The following is a 21833-nucleotide window of genomic DNA, read 5'->3' on the forward strand; positions in this document are numbered from 1 at the left end:
CTGTCATCTTCTTCGAATTTCAATTTAAAAGCCATTGTAAAGAGACTATTGGAGATGCTATTAGCGTTTATCCACTTTTTATCCTTAAGAAAATCTTACATTTTGAAATTTTAAATGCTATTTCATGTAGCATTTACTCCTAAAAACGTCAGACCGAGTTATATTTTGTAGTGTTTTTCAACTCAAAACACAATATGATCCAGAATTTTCTTTCAAAAATTAAGATTATCTGATATTAGTAAATAATATTTTAAACAAATTTCTTTGATTATGAGCGTGTTTGAAAGTTAGAGGACTGAGATACAATCAGAGGTTTGATCATTTCAATCCTCTAATGTTAGTGTTTGGTAATTAGCGGATTGAAATAGAGGTTTTGATATGTGTTACAAAAAATTAATTAAAAAACTATTTATCAAACAATTTTATAAGAAATCATTAATTTAATACGCCGATCAAAACATTTATTTCAATCGGCTAGTCAAAATATCTGATTTAATCGGAAAATAGGTAACCGGGCTGCTTTTTCTTCAAGCTTGGTTTAGAAACGAGAAGGGGGGCTATGTTTCCATTAGCAAGTTGATTCAGAAAAGCTTCCGCCACAAAAAGCTTAAACAAAACACAAAAGCTATCCTGGCCCCTCCACCAAAACATTGACTCGACAAACACAACAAAACCCCCCAATCAACACACACACTCACTAGAATAGAATAGAATCTCACTCAATTTTACCCAAAAAACCCTAAATTAATCCCCAATCTCTCTCTGCAGTCATTTCTGTCGCCCTCACTCGCGACTTTCCGCCACTTTCTCTCTCTACACACCTTATAAAACTAGGGCTTTCCCCACACATTCACACCAATGTCTAGCACTGTTAACGACTCTCAACAACCGCCTACAGAGCCCTCTCCTTCTGCGATTCTACCCGTCTCCGCCGCTGATTCGGCGCTCGTTGAAGCCTCCGACAACGCGGAATTGATCGCCCAGGACGAAGCGAAGCTCGAAAGCCAAGGAGGCGGAGAGGAGGAGGCGGCTCAGATGAAGAGTGATGATCCGATGGAGGAGGACGCGGAGGCCAAGGCGGCGGTGGTGTTTTGTATTCGGTTGAAGCAGCCGCGCTCCAATTTGTTGCATAAGATGAGCGTTCCTGAGCTTTGTCGCAAATTCAGGTGCTTTTTCGCTTAATTATGCCACTGAATTTGGATTTTTGTTGTTATTATTTAATAGACTGCTGATTCAAGTAGATATTGTGATTTCTGTCAAAACGTTAGTTTTTTATTTTTTAAAAGTCATTTTACTAGTTAATTATCAATGAATAGCCGCATTGTTATACGATGCAGGATAATATATTATACTAAGATAGACAGAATCAAACCGAAAGAATTGTACATGACATAATTAATATTAATGAGCTGTAAATAAACTAAGATAATTTTTGTTAAAATTGTAATTCCTACGATTGAAAGGGATAGAATACGATTAATTTAATTTCTGGACTGCCTTTGTACACTATAAAACTGTAGTTTTTTTTTGGTAAAATTAGGATTAAACAGAGCAGAAATGAAGTACAATTAATTAACTTTCCGGACCACAAAAAGTCATGCAGCTTTTGTAATCATATTAGAACTTTCATGTAGACTCCAGTGAGAATTGAGAAAAACATGGTTAAATTTGACACTTTAATTATTTAACATTTTAGTGCCATATTCTAATGCAAATTGAACATTTTTTTTCTATTAATGGATTTGAATTTGTGGGGTTTGTTGCATCATTGAGGTATCTCCTGAAGTTATGTCATACTATAAATTTATTTTCAATAGAGGTCCTGATAAAATGAATGTATTTTGGGTAAGGATGACTGCTAATTCAGAACAAAGTATCGTGCTTAGATAAAGCAGCACTTAATAAGTTGTATAAATGTTTATAGAAAGCACTTATTTATTTATTAGTTAATCTTGTATGAGAATCGAGTCTAATTTCACTAGTTATAGAATATAATTTTGGATGTAGGAGAATGGTTAGAATGCTAGAAAATAGGTGAAAAGGGGGATTAAATAAAAAGGGTAAACCCTGTGACTGCGGAGGATTACAAAGCACAAAAGAGGTAAGCAGATTTATGTCAAAATAAATATTTGTTAATTTTTATAAATTGATTCTGTCTAACAATTAAAACAATAATGAAAATTACAACTCTTTAGTAGAATCTGAAACCTAAATAAAATCCACGGTAAGAGGAGACTGATCCAAATTTTGTACTTACCACCTAATTCGTATCTACTACCTTCGTATGATCCATCTATTAACATTTTCCTTTTGGGATGTCCCATCCGGTTGCTAACATTTTCTAGCACATTTGCTTTATCAGTTTTAGTAGGTGTCGCTGTCTTACTCACTTTTGCTTCACTTTTCTTCCCTCTTCCACAGATTCCTTAGTCTCCGTGCCCAACCCAAATGTTAACAATTAAGTGTGACGGCGGGAGTACAATATTTGATAAGAAAGAATGAACTAGTCATAATATACTTGAAAGATTAGTTGCAATAGTTTATCTCTACATCTATCTAATAATATTAGTTCTCTTATTTTCATAATATTCCACACCGTATCATATATATGTGCGTGCGTGTGTGTATATAACTATATATAACTATATATATATATATTTATATATATAGGCAATGATTCAGGTGAGAACTATGAGAACTACTGTTCAGTGCTTTTTAAAAAGTGCAGAACAACTGTTTTGCAGTTATTTTATTTTTTTGATGTTCTATTGTTCTGCAGCAGAACAATAGCGTTTTCAGTGTTCACACACTAAAACTTGTTCTCCACAGAACGCGACCCTATGTATGTATATATATATATATATATATCGTATTTTGGAGAAATGTTCATTACAGATCTATGCTTACGTGTCTTCTGTCAATTGGCTACATGGTGATTGGTTTGTCTGTGCTCCGAGATTTGCACAGCTGATCACTCCTGACCTAAACTGCTAAAGGAAATAGCATTTGTACTAAATATTTTTTAAATGCAGTTTACGTACACCTATATTTTCATTTATATATCGTTTATATAGTTTAATGTTTCGAGTGCTTTTAGATTCTTTAATCTGATCAAGGTCGTTAAGTCGACAAGTCGAGCTTAGGTGTCCGAGGGCCTTCAAACTGACTAGTCGACAAGTCGCCCGACTAGTCGTAAAAAGTCAATAAATAGTCGACATACATATATTTAGAGTAATTATAACATATAATATTAGTTAACACATATCAATTTCATAATTCAAATAAAACTAATAGATAATAAGTTCAAATACCCATAGTCATATAGTGGAAGCAACTAAACAAACACAATAATGCATCAAAGAGTCAAATTAACTAAACAAACACAATTATGCATCAATACTCATCCATCTCATTATCATGATCTCCATCTCCCTCTCGAATATTCTTCTCGGGGGCAAACCATAATCTTCTTTAACGTCCTCATCATCAAGAAGAATATTGTCATCATCCTTGTCTTCTCCAACATCATCAATAGGTTGACCCTGTGTTGAATTTGCTCCACGTCAAGTATAAATAAGAGTGGAATCACCTCTAGCTCTCCAATTGCGTCCCCCAAGTGCTTCGGATGCACCCGAAGCTATATCCACCGCACTCCAAAACCTTTCCTCAAGATCACGAATCCACTCATTAGTCCATTCCAAGTCCTCAAGTACAAGTGGATCAAATTTTCTTCCAAGCTCACGCCTCTTTTTGAATCTTGTTTTTATCTTTCGGTTATATTGGACATACACCAATTCATTCAAACATTGATGTTCCAACCTATTCCTCTTCTTCGTGTGTATCTAAATCAATGAAAGGAATTATATGAAATTAGGCCTCAGGTAGAAATAGTGGCGAATTGGTAGTAAATGCATAAAGAAAAAGGGACTTACAAACTCAAATGTACTCCAATTACGTTCACAATCGGAAGATGAACACCACAAACCAACAATACGCTTCGCAAATGATTGAAGGTCAGTTGCACAATTAATGGTTCATTACGATTAGGCGCAAGATCTGTGATTCAAGAATATGCACTTTAACGCAATTCTGAAATCGTCCAAAAGGCGCGTAAAATATTGCAAAAAGGAGCTCATAAAAAAAGACAGTAATACCCCTGAGAAAGGTTAAAAGGAGAAAAAACTCACTTTAGGATTTCATCTCTCAAATCTCATCCACTCAACTCTTGTTCTCTCAACATCAAGTCTACTAGTTGAAGATGATGAAGACAAAGAGGAAGAAATTGAATTTGAGGGGCCGAAGATTGAGCTAATAACACCGCAGCATTTGAAATAGAAAACCTTATTTGATTAAGGCTTTATTATAGGCACCTCTATCATGTTATGGATGCTCTTGCTATGTTTGAAAGTTAAGACCATGTATGGTATTACTTAATTGTTAAATCTCTTGAGTAATTGTTTTTTCGGCCAAAATGCGTGCGATTAATGGCGCTTCGCGAGTCGCACCTCAAATCTGGGTCTTGTGATTTTTTAAAATATGCGCTTTAAACAACACACTTTACCTCCGTCCAAAGTTGTTACTATTATCGTTCGTACTTTATAATGTTTCATAACTATCTTCTAATTTAATCAGGTATTCTAGAAAATACAACTATGACTATTATAACATTATCAATTCTCATCTTTTCCTTGTTTTACAGTGCTGTTGCTTGGTGCGGGAAGCTAAATGCTATAGCATGTGCATCAGAAACCTGTGCAAGAATTCCAAGGTCAGATTAAAAGCTTGTGCTTGTTTCCAAAGGAGTGGATTGAAAATTTTAAATTTGTGAAGTTGTAGTCTTTATTTGGCAGTACTCTTCCCCGCCCGAAGTGGATTAACACTTCTATCTATTGCTAATTTGTTGCAGCTCCACTGCAAATGCACCATTTTGGATCCCTATACATATTGTGATACCGGAACGACCGACTGAGTGCACTGTTTTCAATGTTATAGCAGGTATTGAAGCAAAAGTGTTATTTATATATTTTTGATTTAAAATATATGTCCCATTTAATTTGGTTTTTAAAAGATAAGTTCAACTTATTTACAGAACTACAATTGGAATAAGTTAATATGAATCTAACAGAAATACAATTTTCATGCTGTAGGCTTTTCAAATTACAGTAATCTGCAAAATCAAGTATTGTAATACTTTAAAAAAATTGCAGGGTTCTAATTCTAAATGGGATAAACTAGAATATTGAACTTCAATATGCATCATTAACTTACTTTTTTTTGTTGGGGTTGTTTATATATTTAATTTAGTGGAATCTTGTATATTTGCATCCGATACTAGTGTGATCCAGGATGTGGTTAAGTGGGTTTTCCTTTGGTTCTTTTTCTTGCTTTTTCCTGGTCTTGAATTTTCTGCTTGTTAAACTCCATCCCTCTGTTTTGGGAAGGTAATAATTTTAAATAAATTAAGAGCTGGCGCAAGGCAGGCTGGTACCTGTATCCATATGTTGTGCTGCAGGACTTGGAAAAAGATCGTGGCTTCTTCTATGCAGTTATGGTCCTTATTTAGTGGAATTTAAACCTTCAAATCTGTGTATTAAGGCCATAATTAGTTCAAGAACCTTGCATTAAATGGTCTTTGGCTAATTTGGGGCCCGCTTAGGAATTTATTTGAGAGTTCTGAACAATTGAATGCACTAAATGGATATAGCCTTCGATGAAGAACAAACACCAAAGGAAATTAACAGGCTGTAAAATATATGTACTACATATGCACCAATGGCAATGATAATAATATAATAGCCATAAAACAATAATCTGGATATTGATATGAACTGTAATTGGATTTTATTATATGCAGTATGCTGACCACATGATATGATGTATATAATTTCTGGTATTTGCTTCTAGTTAACTTATCTGGTAAGTGTTATAAATTTATAATTATAATCTTCTGATTGGAAGTGATAATTTTATCAAAATATGTAAGTGTTACCAAACAGTTCCCTGGATGTTAATGTTTTGCTTTTTAACGCATTCTATTTGAAGCAATTTCACAATAATTGTATGTATTAAAATGTTGGTGGAATACGAAGAAAACTCTTAATTCTGAGTCGTCGTACCTCTGTAAGCTTATTCTTGTCGATAGGAAAATGGAAACAAGATAGAACCTTTTTCCCCCACAGTGAAAATTGAGAACTTTGTTGACTTAGTCCCCCTTTAACTGGATTTTGTTGCAGATTCTCCTCGTGATTCAGTTCAGTTTATTGAATGGTCTCCTGCTGCGTGCCCTCGTGCATTATTAATAGCTAATTTTCATGGACGGATCACCATCTGGACTCATCCTACACAGGTAATGCTGGAGTCTGGTCTGTAAGTACTTAAATATGTGCAGGTCCTGACAGCACCACTGCACACCTTTTGGCACTAACTGCCGTGCATTAAGTTACATAAATATGATTGTTGTTCCATAATGTTCCTATCAAGCTTCTTGAAGATTGTTACATGTTTTCAAGCTTACATCTGATTTGCTTATTTAGGGAACAGCTAACCTTGTAAAAGATGCTAGTTGTTGGCAGCGAGATTATGAGTGGAGGCAGGATATTGCAGTTGTTACAAAATGGTTATCAGGGATGTCTCCGGTATGCTGTTTATTCTTGTCTTCTAGTTTGATACAAATTATCTGACCGTGGATAGTCATAGTCCTCTGGGGTTTGTGTTGTGAGCTTCAGTACAGGTGGCTTTCCTCGAGATCTGGCAGTAACACACCGACAACTTTGGAGGAGAAATTCCTTTCCCAGCAGCCTCAAGCTTCAGGTAGGTTTCCTGTCAGTGTGTTATATGTTATTGTGATTGTCTGCAGAGTCTTATGAGTTTTTTCCTAGTGGTGGGATCTTGATTGTACTTGCTTCAAAGTGGAGTTTTTTTTATTTGGAATATAGAATACATTATCTTTTATATTCATTTTTCTCATCAAAACAAGTCATGCTCTTTCGCGGGTATTGCCAAATATTAGTTTAAATTTCTGGCACTGAGTTTTGGCCCCTGGATAGCAACATTATGTAAAACTCACGACTGCATCATCATTTTGTGGTATCATGAGGTGTAGTGGAGGTTGAATTGACTCTTTATTATTGTGTGTGTGTGTGTGTTTTGGGGGGGGGGGGGGGGGGCAATGTAACACGAGATTGTTGTCCTTATAATCCATCCATATATGTCGTTGAAGTTCTTACCTGTGAGAAACAAAGGTGGATCTCTCTTATTATTCCTAATAGCAAAATGCATGAAGTTAAGCAGGACGATGCACCCGTTAAACTAAGAAATTTTTCAAACCTTCTTTTTTTTCCCTTTTATCCCAGCTGGGTGGCCAAATTTTCTCTGTGTTTGCTCTGTCTTCTCGTCGGGATCTGTTCAGCTGCACTGGTCGCAGTGGCCCCCTACTCAAAGTGGTGCAGCATCAAAATGGTTTTGTACAAGCAAAGGTCTGTTAGGAGCAGGACCCAGTGGTATTATGGCTGCTGATGCTATAGTAACAGACTCTGGAGCCATGCATGTGGCTGGCGTTCCGATAGTGAACCCATCTACAGTTGTTATTTGGGAAGTTACACCAGGCCCTGGAAATGGATTTCAGACAATTCCAAAGGCAAGTGTGGGGAGTGGGGTTCCTCCCTCCCTGAATCCTCCTTCTTGGGATGGATTCTCTCCTTTGGCTGCTTATTTGTTTAGTTGGCAAGAGTATTTATTATTAGAAGCAAAGCAAGGGAAAAAGCAAACAGAGCAAGAATATAGTGACATGGTAGCTCTTCATTGTTCACCTGTTTCAAATTTTTCTGCATATGTAAGTCCAGAAGCTGCAGCTCAGTCAGCAGCCACCACTACATGGGGTTCTGGAGTTACTGCGGTTGCTTTTGATCCCACTCGCGGCGGTTCAGTAATAACGATTGTAATCGTTGAAGGTACTGATATGTGATGAAAATGCATCTGATGTTGTCTTACAACTTTTGAGCAAGTCTTGACATTATATATGTACCTTGACATGTTTGTGCATGCTGTTTTTGAGAACCTTTATCTGGATTCAAAAATTACTACTTGGACGATTAAGGCTTAGTGAGATTAATTTGTGTCTTTCGAATAATATTCTTGTGAAGTGCTGACTTGATAATAGTTATTGCCTTCACTGTCAATCCGTCTTTTAGATTACTCAGGAAGATAGTAATATACGATCATTATTTTTGTTAAATCGCGATTTTGTTGATAATCTCTTACCTGGCAAAGATCTTGACATACATTTTTTGAACAATACCAGTGGGAAAATTATACAGACCATAATTATTTCTGTAGCATTAGTTAATTTTCTCATCTGGCCTGAGCTGATTTGCTGATCTTTTGTCCTTGCTTGTAATTAGCAACAGATTTATATTTTTTGGTCTTTTAAATAAAATTCAGTGATGATATACTGGTTGACCTGCTTTAGAACTGACATTATCTTAGAGTCGGAACAATTTAGTTCTGTTGCATTGATTTGCTTGTTCTAGCTTACGCTTTACTGTAGATAAACTAGTTATCTGCTGGGGTGATTTTGTAGAATTTGCCTGTCTACCTCTAAACTGTGGTATAAATATGATGGAGTGTCGTATTTCATGGTTCTCTTGCTTTTATTAATATTTAATGTCTTTCCTTCTGAAGTTCTTACAATATGTTTCTTGCCATGTTGTTTGTGGCCATGAATTATTCGCTATTGATGTAACCTTAAATAATTGTGTAGATTTTCTTACATAAAAACACTTGCCAATGAGAAATGCGAGTATGGAAACTCCATGGAAGAAATCTTTGTAATTCCGAGAGTTGCCTGAAATGTGTATTATGTTATCTTAATGAGGTCATAATTGGGCAAGGGATATTGGTAGAATGATTGAGTGCCCAGGATCCATTCTGTATAGTGAGACTAGGTTGTTTGCTTGCCGTAGAGTAGTTCGATCTAGTATTAATATTAGCATCAAATTTTATTGGTAGTTGTAGTAGTAAAGCACAAATCTGATGTGATTATACTCGACAAATAAAATTAATGCTTCCTCTACCAATCCTATGCACGCACACACAACTATCTATATATGTTTATCCATGTAGAAGGGCTACGTAGGTCTTGTGCTTCAGTGCGCCTTCACTTAGATAACACTGCACGTACAAGTAGCCCTGAAGAACTATACAACCAAATATGTCAATTTGTCTGTCAACCAACACCCCCTATAGCTCATGGATTTGCTCTTTGGAATTATTTTGTGAACTAAATCCTTCAAATTTGTTCTTCTTCTGATTGAAAGTGAATGCGAGTCCTATTAATTAGTGTGTCGTACATCAATCTATACATAAACCCAACATTTCTAGCACCTTTTGTACTTAGAGGGGTGTATTCGATTGGGATTTTAATGGATTGTTTTTAGTCTATGGATTTTAATGGATTGTGTCTGATTTTGATTTTGTGCGGATTCTTGATAAAATGTCGCAGAGTTGATAGGATTTAAGCACAATGCTTCAAAATCTCATTGATTTTGATGGGATTTCAAAAAACTTGAAATACACTGAAGAATGCCACAAAATCCATCATTTTATGAAATGCAAAAAAATCCATCAGTATTTGAATACCATCAGATTTTAATGGATTTTAAACAATCCCAATTGAATACCATCAGATTTTAAAGCATAATTTAAAATCCCAATTGAATACCACCAGATTTTGTAGCATAATTTGAAATCCCAATTGAATACCTCAAGATTTTAATGGATTTCAAACAATCCTAATCGAATACCCTCGGATTTCATGAATGCAAAAAAATGCTTTAAAATCCCAATCCAATACACCCCTCTTAATGTAGGTTTAGGCTTATAAAGGCGTCTCCCTTTAGCTAATGGATGTAAGATGTAACTAATATATATGTATCTTCTGATGGATATTAATGTCCTTGCGGAGTCCAGATAGTCGAAAAATGAACTCTAGATGGTGAAGGATTCTAGATTTTAAGGGTGGCTGCCCAGTCTTTCTAAATTAGCTCTTGGCTCCCACAACTTTCACTGTTGATACCTTACCATGTATTAGCTTCTTATATTTCTGGAAAAATATGTTCTTTAGAATTGCAATAATGAAAAAGCTACAACTCGTTTTTATCTGTTAATTAAGAATGACTTTCCTAATAATAGTCATATGCAGTGTGAGTGTGTGACAAAATAATTGATGATTTTCTCTTTGCAGGGCAGTACATGTCCCCTTATGATCCTGATGAAGGCCCCTCGATTACAGGATGGAGAGTTCAACGCTGGGAATCATCTGTTGAGCATGTTGTTCTTCATCAAATCTTCGGGAACCCGACTTCCAGTTTGGGGGGACAGGCACCTATGCAGACAGTTTGGGTGACTAAAGTAAATAAATGCATTCCAACTACCAGTGATATTAAAACCCGCCAAGTAGCTGCAAGTGGGCTATGTTCTGATGGGCGCCATACATATGACGCAGGTGTTGATGATGAAAATAGAGTCAGTTTTGATCCTTTTGATCTTCCAAGTGATGTAAGAACCCTTGCTCGGATTGTATATTCTGCTCACGGGGGTGAGATTGCCGTTGCTTTTCTGAGAGGCGGAGTTCACATCTTTTCTGGTCCAAGCTTTACTCCTGTTGATAATTACCAGATTAACGTTGGTTCTGCAATTGCTTCCCCTGCTTTCTCCTCTACAAGCTGCTGTTCAGCTTCTGTCTGGCATGATACAAGCAAGGACAGTACCATACTGAAAATAATTCGTGTTCTTCCTCCTGCTGTTCCTAGTCATCAAGTCAAGGCAAACACTTCAACATGGGAACGAGCAATTGCAGAGAGGTATATTTTAGTGATGTCATTATAGTGGGGGTATCTAAATCAAGTAGTAGTTTTGCATGTTAACGTCTATTCCTCTTGGCAGTGTTAGGTAGTCAAATTTGACATTGCTATACTAAAGTGATTTGTATCGGTCAATTTATTGTTTTTGTCTTTTACACGATGGATCTTTTTTTTTTTTTTTTTTTAAAAACACAGTCAATCAGTTAGATAATTATATTCTTTCAATTTGACAGATTTTGGTGGAGTCTAATGGTAGGAGTTGATTGGTGGGATGCTGTTGGATGTACACAGAGTGCTGCAGAGGATGGAATTGGTAATGAGCTGTGTATATGTTAGTCCTAGTACATAATTTTTTGTGATGTACCATCTCTTAACTATGATTTGGGTTATTTTCGTTCTACCAGTTTCTTTAAACAGTGTAATAGCAGTGCTGGATGCAGATTTCCATTCTCTTCCTTCTACACCACATAGGCAACAGTATGGCCCTGTATGTTTGTGAACCTTTCATCTCCTATAATTTTTATGAGTAGTCTATTATAATTTTCTCTTCAAGGTTTTCTGGTATGACTGTACATGGTTCTCTACTTCTCTTGTTATTCTTTTTTCTTTCTCTTTGTAATTATTGTGTAAAAATAGGAAGTACTTACAATCCTATATTGTTAGAATTTTTTCATGTATAGAATTGTAGTAGTTCCCACAAGGTCAAGGTGCTTCATTATTTACTTGCCATCACGTATAAACAAACATATTTGACCACCACAATACCGTATCAATGATATGAAAAGTTTCTCCTAGATAAATTTTTCTAATGTGAATCAAGAGTGTCTCGGTCAAACTCTATATTGGGTGAATGATTTGTGTTGCTCTGCAGCCATTATTTTTTGGATATGCTTATGCTGTTTTGATCTTTATAACAAGCCACCCACTCCAGTTGTCTATTTGAAGTCACTTTGCATCTTCTGCATGTTTACTTCTACCCCTTTACATTTTTAGAAACATTCATGATGCAGTTTCATACTTTTTTTTAGCCTTTGGCATGCTGCCCTTGTATCCTTTGTCCCTTATCTGACACATCATGTATAGTCAGATACGTCAGGTGCAGATACAAGAATATGATACTGACACATTTAATTATAATTAAAACAGAGTCTGGATAGAATAAAGTGTAGGTTACTAGAAGGTACAAATGCTCAAGAAGTTAGGGCAATGGTTCTTGATATGCAAGCTAGGTTGTTGCTGGATATGCTAGGAAAAGGAATTGAATCAGCACTTATAAATCCATCAGCTCTGGTACCAGAGCCTTGGCAAGCATCTGGCGAGACATTATCTGGCATTGATCCTGAAGCAATGGCTGTGGATCCTGCGTTAGTCCTATCCATCCAGGTATGTTAAGTCTCATTTTACCTGGTGGTGATTTGTTTCCCGATTTCTTGCATTGGACACAAACTTAGCCCTTTAGAAAGAAGTATACAACAGCCAAAAATCACAACCGACTGGTTTTTTTAATGTTGTTCAGTTCTGGAGTGTGACCAAGTTGCAAATGTAAACAAAGCCAAAGTTTAAGGCAAGGCACGCCATATTTAAGTGAGGTCTATGATGTACATCAGATATAAACATGTGCATGTCCATCACTTGTTAGTGTGAGAGGAAGACATACAAACCCACAAGCAAATATGAAAAAGTAAGAAATATCTGCATTATTGTTTATATGGACTAATGATCAACCGATAAATTAACGCAAAAGATCTAGAGCCTGTGTGTTTCTGGCTTTAAGACGGAGCTTAAGATTGTTTATAACTTTAAGCTGAAAAATGTCTGTTTGTGTAATAAGGCATAAAATGACTTAAAGTCCGGAATAAGCCAGAAACTGACGTGAAAGTCAGAAGTTAGTTTGAGGTACTTTTCTTAAGACTCAATTTTTTAGAATTTTTTTTGATAAAAGTTGTCCATAAGTGATAAGTTACCCATAAATCACTTTTATTCTTATTATTACATTTTTAATAACCCATAAGCCATTAATAAGTTGAAATTACCCAAACTAAAGCTCCCAGCTTATCACATTAAGTCACGTTAAGTCATTAGTTATAATTTTAAGTTCAGCCAAACGGGCACCTAGCCAAAGACTTCCCGAATTTCAAACTTTTTGATCACATAGTACTGCTACAAGTTTTTTTTTTCAGCATTCTGATAAATTTACATTGCCTTCCAACCTAGTGGAGGTAACATAGCAATTAGGCGGGAAAGAAACACCAATATGCACTAGCAACTGTCCGAATGTGGCTCTATTAATAAGAACCGTAGTATAAGTATTCTATAAAGTTCCTGTTGTTTGCTAGTACTGATTTTCAGTATAAAAAAATACAGATGCTTAATTTCTTGTTTGTCAACTAAGTTTCTTTGCGTTTTTTTTTTTTTTTGCTGATTTCTTGGTCACATGTTTCAGGCTTATGTTGATGCTATACTTGATTTGGCATCCCATTTTATTACACGCTTGCGACGTTATGCAAGTTTCTGCCGTACATTGGCAAGCCATGCTGTTACGACAGGCACAGGTGTGGGCCGGAGTATGGTGACAAGCCCTACTCAAAGTTCCGCCTCTCCTGCAGCCACTCCGGGTAGGTTTATAATTGATATTCAGTTATCTTATGATAAAGCAGTGTCATGTTTCTCTTCTAATCTATTTCTTCTTAATATCAGTTGACTGTGTACAGTAATTCATTGCTTGAATATTCTTCTAATGCTCCCAGTCTTTTAAGATAACATCTATTTTGTACTTTACATAAATGTTTTTCAGGAAGTCAAGGTGGTACAGCAAATTCCACTGGAAGTACTCAAATGCAAGCTTGGGTCCAAGGAGCTATTGCCAAGATCAGCAGCGCTTCAGATGGAGTCCCCACTTCAAACTCAACCCCCATAAATGGCCCTTCTTCTTTTATGCCGATAAGTATAAATACAGGAACCTTTCCAGGAACTCCAGCTGTAAGGCTTATTGGAGATTGTCATTTCCTCCATAGATTATGCCAACTTTTGCTTTTCTGTTTTTTCTTCCGCCGAACACAACTACCTCGCTTTATTGGTGGAGCTCAAAGGAATGCTGATTCTGGTTCACAGAAAAATCAGCCTAATGGCCCAGGTAAGGTAGAAGAAATCAGTTCTGTTCCTTCGAAACCCGCATCAGCTATGGTAAGGACGGAAGAAGGGCAAGCGTCTCGGGTTAATCAGGGTGTACCTGGAGCAAAAGGAGCTGAGGAAGGTCCAGCTGGCAGGTCAAGGTTGGGTTCTGGCAATGCTGGTCAAGGATACGCATTTGAAGAGGTAGACGATGGTCCTCCTGTAATTTAATTGTGAGATTCCATGCATATAAAGAACCTGAATTAGAGTTCTGCTCTTACCTTTAAATAGGTTATTTCCACTGATAGATATGTATATCAAAATCTTTTAAGTTACCAATCAGGAATTTCTAAGCTCCCCTATAATCTGTGTTCTATACTTTTATTTAATTGTTCCAGATACTGTTGCTTTCTTGCAGGTTAAGGTTCTCTTCCTCATACTAATGGATCTATGTCGGCGAACATCAGGGTTGGCACATCCATTGCCAATATCTCAAGTGGGAAGCAACAACATACAGGTTCGCCTTCACTATATTGATGGGAACTACACTGTTCTGCCTGAAGTTGTAGAAGCAGCCCTTGGCCCGCATATGCAGGTACTTCGATTCTTCTAAACAACTATTGTACTAGTCACAGTGGTGCAACTGCAATGCCTTTTTGCTTAAATGACAGAATTGTCAGAAGACTATTCAGATTATCAGAATTAAATTGAATTCTTGAAATGAATGCATTCACTTCTTTCATGAAATTAGAAGTATTTTTAGGATGGTGATATAACTTTTTTTAGATCAGTCCTAGAGGCTTGATCAATGACTCATGTTTCCAAAGTATTTCCAAAGTATCTACTATGAACATAATTCTTCATCTGGCTTCTAAAACCTAAAGAATAATTTGTCAAAAGTGAACAAAGTTTATAGTAGCGGCTGTGCTTAACTCTTGCTTTGGATGTTGCCTCGTGTGGTTCTGGGGTTTCATTTTCATAGTGTCTCAAGTCATATCACCCTCCAAATTTTAGCAAAGTGTGCTTGTCTTCAACTTCTTCACAATTACAATATCATCTACCTAATTCTCACTATTGGATTATTCTTGCCTGAAATGCCTTAACTTTAAAAGTGAAGGACTTAAAAATTTAACTTAATGTAATTTTTGGCAACCACAAGAACATTGAATGTTCTGCTTGCACATCATCCTGAAAGTGGTCTAGCATTATCAGGCATCCTAAAAAAGTGTAAACTTTAATTCACAGTTAACTTATAATTTTAATAACTGGTTTCTGAGAATATTTACTAGTATTATATAATGAAAAATTTTGATTTTTACATTTTAAAGCCAAAATATGACAGGTAGATTCAACATTTTAAACACATCCAATTTCTTACTACGAGTAATTTCTGATTTTTTGAATATTCATTTATGGGAACTAAATTGAATAAAACGATTTTAATTGTTAATCACAAATGTGAGCAAAAGTAGTCATACAAGGAGCCCGTTTGTATTAATTATAATAGATACTTAAAGATTGAATTGAAATTTATGCAATTCAAGTTTAAAGTGATAAGTTTTACTTAAGTTGTATGTGTCATATATAATATGTCATAGAGTACCTTATAGTTTCCATCTATTTTTGGTATATACAAGTACTTCATTCAGGGTGATCACACTGTGATATTGTATTCTTGATATTTATGGACAAATGATAGATTTTTAATGGTTGAATCTTGTTTGATAATAGAACTGGTTCTAACCCATAGTTGCAACTTCTTTGTGATGTGAAAAATCAATTCGTTACTATCTCTGAAATTTGTGGATTCAAGTCAGAACTTTAAGCTGATAAAACCTAGAACCAACATCACCCATATATATTATTCTACAAACAACATATATCTGTTTAATTGCAACTAATACTTTCTGTTCTAAAGCAGCACACTATGTTTTTTTCTTATCTTTGTAAGTTACACGTGTTTTTTTTGTTTATGTGTCTTAACCCATTAAAATTTTATTTTAAAAAGAACAATACAGGCCCTTTCTTATTAAAAAATATAGTATTTTTGTGCGGAACACAATATTCTTTATAAGTTAAATAATATTACAAGATATTTTTTTTGCATAATTGTTAAAAAAAATTGTCAGTTTTTCAAAAGTGCACACATTCTTTGAGTTATGAAATATGGAATTTTGCTGCAGCACCTTGTTTGTTTGGTAAATTACATAATATTTAAAAAGAAAATATTTTCACCTTGCACGAAACAGTTTTTTCATTCTTATAAAGTTATCGGAAAAGAAATTTATGCCAAAAAATATAATAAGAAAATACAATACAAAGTAATTAAAAGTTATCGTGTTCAGCCGAAGAACATAAGTTGTTTCATAGAAATTTTTATTATTAAATCAAAAGTTAATGTACATTATTGTGATGCTAATGATCAACTCTGTAAAACTTTTAAAAATGTTCATAACTTTATATACTAGTAATAATATACACTCCCTCTGTCCCACCCAAATGTTTACATTTGGGTTGGGCATGGAGGTTATAAAAATAAGTAAATTAGTGTGAAAAAGTAAGAAAAGTGAGGATAGTGGTGGGACCGCTTGATATTTAATGTATAAAGTAAGTATAGTGGAGAAAAGTAGTGGGAGTGGTTGATTTTTATATTATAAAAATTTACTATAGTATGTTTTAAAATGTAAGGAATTGGATGTGACATCTCAAAAAGGAAAGTGTAAAGAAATGGTTGGGACGGAGGGAGTAGCGTTTTTGGTTGCCCTGATCACACCGGAACTAAGTAATATATATTTCGGTATGTTGAAGATAGTCTAGACACAACCCTCTATGCAACGATGCAGTTAACAAACTTGTGCATTGAAACAATCCTGAGTCATTTTCTTCTAGAAAAGGGGAACAGCCTTTTACATATATCTCTCTTAGAAGAACAAGGAGAAAAAGATGAGAGTTGATTACTGGGTGGTTTAGTTTCATCTTTGTAATTAATTTACTGCATATGTTACCTCAGCGAGACAGTTATTTGAACAATCTAATCTTGTCCTCAAAATGTGAAGCACTTCATATTCCACGGTTGTTAGACGCCTGCATATCATAATTCACTTGGAAGACCTCTAACTAATTTCTTCAATTGGATTCTGACATAGAATATGCCCCGGCCTAGAGGTGCTGATGCTGCTGGTTTGTTACTCCGTGAGTTAGAATTGCACCCCCCTGCTGAAGAATGGCATAGGCGAAACATGTTTGGTGGTCCGTGGTGTGATCCAGAGGATATGGGTCCACTGGATGACACAGCAAAAATGTGCAATTCATCTTGCTCACTTGACATGCAATTACCAGAAAGCTGCGAAGTGTATCATGGAGCACAAGGCCTGTGGCCAAGGAAGCGTCGGATGTCAGAGAGAGATGCAGCCTTTGGCTTGAATACTTCTCTGGGTTTGGGAGCATATCTTGGTATAATGGGATCTCGAAGAGATGTTGTAACTGCTTTATGGAAGACAGGGCTGGAAGGAGCTTGGTTTAAGGTATGTTATAATGCTTTAGAGTTACTTGTTTCAAGGATTATCTATTTGTTTTCTATTCAGAATATTATTCTCAAGTCTATAAAGCTGATTTATGTTTGGGGGCTAATAAAGCTTTGTGGGGTCAATACCTTGACCTATCCTACACATTGCTTACATTTGTACTTTGGGAGTATTACATTTAAGCTTTCTATTAAGAGATCAGATTTTGCCTACAGATTGTAGGAGCAAAGCTGTATAGTATATCATTGTATCATCACAAGCCTATTCAAATCTGGTGCTTCGAACAAAACTCACTTTTCCGAGAAGCTGAAGTGCTGAACAAGTCTTTTTAAGGAGTTGTGATGATTAGGAAAATATTTGCAGATTCAAGTAAAAAAATGTCTGCATTCTTTGTTCTTGGATGGAGATCTCTTCATTACTAGTTGTCCTTCTTTATTAGAGAAAGTTTCATAATTCAGCTCCAGACTCTCTTTTAACTGACCTCTACTTAGACGATTATATTTGGTAAAAGCTCTTGGATTTGGAATTGATTGGTAGTATAGTCAAGGAAATTGGCCACAGTTTCTTGATGTGAAAGAATATTTTTAGGAAAATTATTCCTTGTTATAGTTTAATGAAGCAAAAAGACCATACCTTCTTTTTTTTTTTCTCTTTTTCATGACTTGGTTTGTAAATTAAGAATCTTGATATTTTGTTCATGCAGTGCATAAGATGTTTAAGGCAGACTTCAGCTTTTGCATCACCAGGTGCCAACACTCCAGCTAGTCAACATGAAAAAGAGACCTGGTGGATCAGCCGCTGGGTTTGTGGTTGTCCAATGTGTGGTGGGACCTGGGTTCGAGTTGTATAGAAGGCTTCTTTCATTCGTTCTATTAACTGGTTAGTCTTTTTTAGAGTTAACTGCTAAAATTCTGGAGCACACGCATTCCTGGTTGATAAAGAAATCATTATAGTTGTTTCTGTGTATAATTAAGGAACACAAAGTTAGGAAAAAATAAAAAGGAATGTACATGTTTGTGTGATAAAATGTGTGACCAGTAAACCAGTTAATAAATTTTTTTATTGGCTCAGTTATGTTAAAACAAATATAAAACTGGAGCTCATAATGTACTTCTACTTGTAGCCTGTAAACACAATTTCTGCCGCCATGTGGGTTATGTAAAATTTTATTTTTTAATATTCTGAAGGGCTGTTCTACTTGAAATATATATTTACTGCAATCGATATTAGGATTGTTATATCATTTTATATATATATAAAAAATCTGATAGTAGGACATACAAGTTTTGTATCTCTTTAGGACTTTGATTTCTACCTAGATCTTGGACTTCAAGCTATGTTATGGTTGATATACTGTATACAAATCAGGCAACGGGACACATGAAGACAGGCATCACCAAAGAATGAATACATGTCCCGTGTCTAAATTATAGATAATGGTAGTATAGGTTCAACTTCATCTAATAATTTTATATTTAGCTGAGGGAGTTCACATTTTTGATGATTTAAAATGTTACAAAAACCTTTTGAATGTACTTTTCTTGCATTGTTTTGTACGATCTCATTGTTTATTGTTTTAAATAGTGCATTTATAATTTTGTCTTGCTTGCAGTGAAAGCTTTGTGCATAAATCTTAATGAGGCGTTCGAATTGTGCTTCTTTCTGGAGGTGCCTAGTTGGGGGTAGAATGTGAATTATGCACAACAGTTGACCTTTTTATTGCTCACTCTGAAGATTTTGTACTAGAATGTATTTAGCTGTTGGACGCTCGTCATTATCTCACTGGATGCCAACACAGTTCAACCAATATATTTACTTCCGACAATACAAGACTAACAAGGCTACTCCCTATTTGGGTGAAAATAGGACTTGCTTGCTTATAGTTTTGGAAATATATTTTGCTTATTTTGTAGAACAGATAAATATATGATTCATCTTTAGCTGATCTAGGTGAGGGGTAATATGTTTGTATATATATACCATTATTGTCTCCCCATTGACATTTACAATTTTGCGGAATGTAGACGACGTGAAGGACTCATTTATAGAACTTATGAGAAGAGTAGCTGGCTCGCAGAAGCTTTTATGTGTATATTAGAAATTCCTTGACATTATCAATAATGACTATTATTTTAAATGTACTGAATTATCACATGTTGTTTAGGATCAATTGGTTACGGGTGCCTTTGAAATTGACTTGAATATTTATTCTTTTGGTTTGGTGTCCACCATTTTATATCTTTGCTAGCTAAGTAGATTACGTGGTTTCATCATAACTGCACTAATGGTAGAGAACCAGAAAATATGAAGCAAGCAGTTATATTATATCTGGCTTTGATGGAAAAATGATCCTAGATTTCACAAAATCAAGAAATAATGCCCAGAATAACATAGTTCGAGATATTTTATATAGCGGAAAAAAAAATCCTAAACCAAAACCTACTAATATCTGCTTCAAAATCTGATCCATATTATAAGCCCGTTTTTGTAATTTAATTTTAAATCATAATCATTATTCAATTTTAATTTCTAAACTTAATCAAATTTTAATCCTATTTAATAAACATTAATCTATTAACTAGCTTTTTTGGCCCGTGCTACGCACACGGGTATTGATTCTTTAATTTTTATCAATTTAATCTATACTTTATGTCGTGATTAACTCTAAATCTGGCGGGTAATCGGCGCAGTCAAATTATTTATTATGACTTTTAAAGTATAAAATTTTATATGTTTATTAGCATTTTGCTCCGTGCTACGCACACGTGTATAATTGTTTGTTTTTTTTCTATCGAGTTAACCTATACTTTTTTTTATTAACAAACAGTATGATATGAGATATAAGTTATGAAAGCAACGTACGTAAGAGTCAAAATACTCGAGTTTTGTTATTGGCGATCAGTACGTTGTAGATGTTAAAATTAATATATACGAATGTCGATTGAAAAAATAAAATCACGCAACAGAAATTATAACGAAGCAGACTATATAAATCTTTGTATTTAGAAATATATATAATTATTAACTTAACTTGATTATGCAGATTATAAAGCTTCTAAATATCTATTCCTCAATTATAAAATTAAGGTGAATATGCTGATGATTAATATCATTAATATAATCAAATATTTAATATAATAATAGTATTTCATGTTTGCAATAAAAATCTATAAGTTTATGGATATATTATTAAATCATTATTTGTATAGTTAAAATAATAATATATATTAGGTAATTTTTATCTAAAATATTTATAAAAAATATGAAAATAGTAATGATTATATAATTAAAGTTTCTCGGCGACGCCAGCTCATACCTTAAATAAAGTAGCAAAAAATAATAATAAACTGTATGCAAAGAATTTTACAGTTAAGTTATTTGAATAAAATGATGCTCATCTATCAAATTTATATTCAAATAAAAAAAATGCTTATAGCATTTTGGCCGGTGCTACGTACACAGATAGGATTTTTTGTTTTTTTTTTTCCAGTTAAGCTATAAATTTTTTTATTAACAAACAGTATGATATGAGATATATGTTATGAAAGACAAAGTAATAGATTTTTCATTATTATCATTAATTAAGGTGAATATGCTGATGATAGAGTTTCCTCCCGTCCTTATATAAAAATTGATAAACATGTTAAGAAATAATTAACCTTGAAGAAATACATCAATAAAGAAATACATATGTGATTTCAAAAAAAAATAAAAATACATATGTAGTCATAATTCACTTACATTACTAAACTTATATGCTACAACTATTGCTACAACTATTGCCTATATTAAAAATCTATAATAAGAAGATATACGTCATAAATATCTATAATGGAATAAAAATGACCAAATTTTAATATAATAATAATATTTGTGATTGGAATAAAAATTTATATGTTTATGGATCTATTATTAAATCATTAATTTTTTACTTAAAATAATTTAAAAAATAAATTATTTTTCAGAAATACTTATAAAAGACATGAATATAGTAATGACTATATAATTAAAATTTCTCGGTGTCGCCTAACGGCAACACCTCGTATCTTGAATAGAATAACAAAAAATTATAATAAACCGTATGTAAAAAAATTTATTATTAATTTGTTTAAATAAAAATATGCTTATTTATTACCACATGAAAATTATTTAAGCATTTTGGCCCGTGCTACACACACGGGTATGAAAAAAGTACTCTATTAATAATGAAATTATAACAAAAATTCTTGATCTGAAAATTGAATGTAATGAACATGAAAACTGTATAAATTAAATGAAAAAGTATTATAGTAAAAATGTCAAAATCTGTGGAAATGAAATGAAGTTTGACTTTATATTC

At 34.3% G+C, this 21833-nt stretch overlaps 1 protein-coding gene across 1 annotated transcript; it reads left to right on the forward strand.

Moving 5' to 3' along the window:
• Positions 1-582: 582 nt before the first annotated feature.
• Positions 583-19706, forward strand: LOC108197970 (mediator of RNA polymerase II transcription subunit 16). Its single transcript, XM_017365705.2, has 17 exons — positions 583-1166; positions 4700-4768; positions 4907-4995; positions 6234-6346; positions 6534-6635; positions 6726-6810; positions 7353-7949; positions 10241-10859; positions 11093-11172; positions 11264-11346; positions 12006-12242; positions 13303-13474; positions 13654-14174; positions 14389-14565; positions 17117-17494; positions 18198-18373; positions 19107-19706. Exons 1-16 carry the CDS (start codon positions 859-861, stop codon positions 18342-18344), a joined length of 3777 nt encoding a protein of 1258 aa, XP_017221194.1. The 5' UTR covers positions 583-858; the 3' UTR covers positions 18345-18373; positions 19107-19706.
• The last annotated feature ends 2127 nt before the right edge of the window (positions 19707-21833 follow it).

The sequence above is a fragment of the Daucus carota genome, chromosome 8, assembly GCF_001625215.2.
Source record: "Daucus carota subsp. sativus chromosome 8, DH1 v3.0, whole genome shotgun sequence".
Taxonomy (NCBI): Eukaryota; Viridiplantae; Streptophyta; class Magnoliopsida; order Apiales; family Apiaceae; genus Daucus; species Daucus carota.

Bases quoted from the DNA above. Each gene is read 5' to 3' on its own strand.
- LOC108197970 (XM_017365705.2), top strand. From the start codon at position 859: ATGTCTAGCACTGTTAACGACTCTCAACAACCGCCTACAGAGCCCTCT. The intron at 6,347-6,533 runs GTAATGCTGGAG...TTGCTTATTTAG, and splicing joins TCTGGACTCATCCTACACAG to GGAACAGCTAACCTTGTAAA. The intron at 6,636-6,725 runs GTATGCTGTTTA...TGTGAGCTTCAG, and splicing joins GGTTATCAGGGATGTCTCCG to TACAGGTGGCTTTCCTCGAG.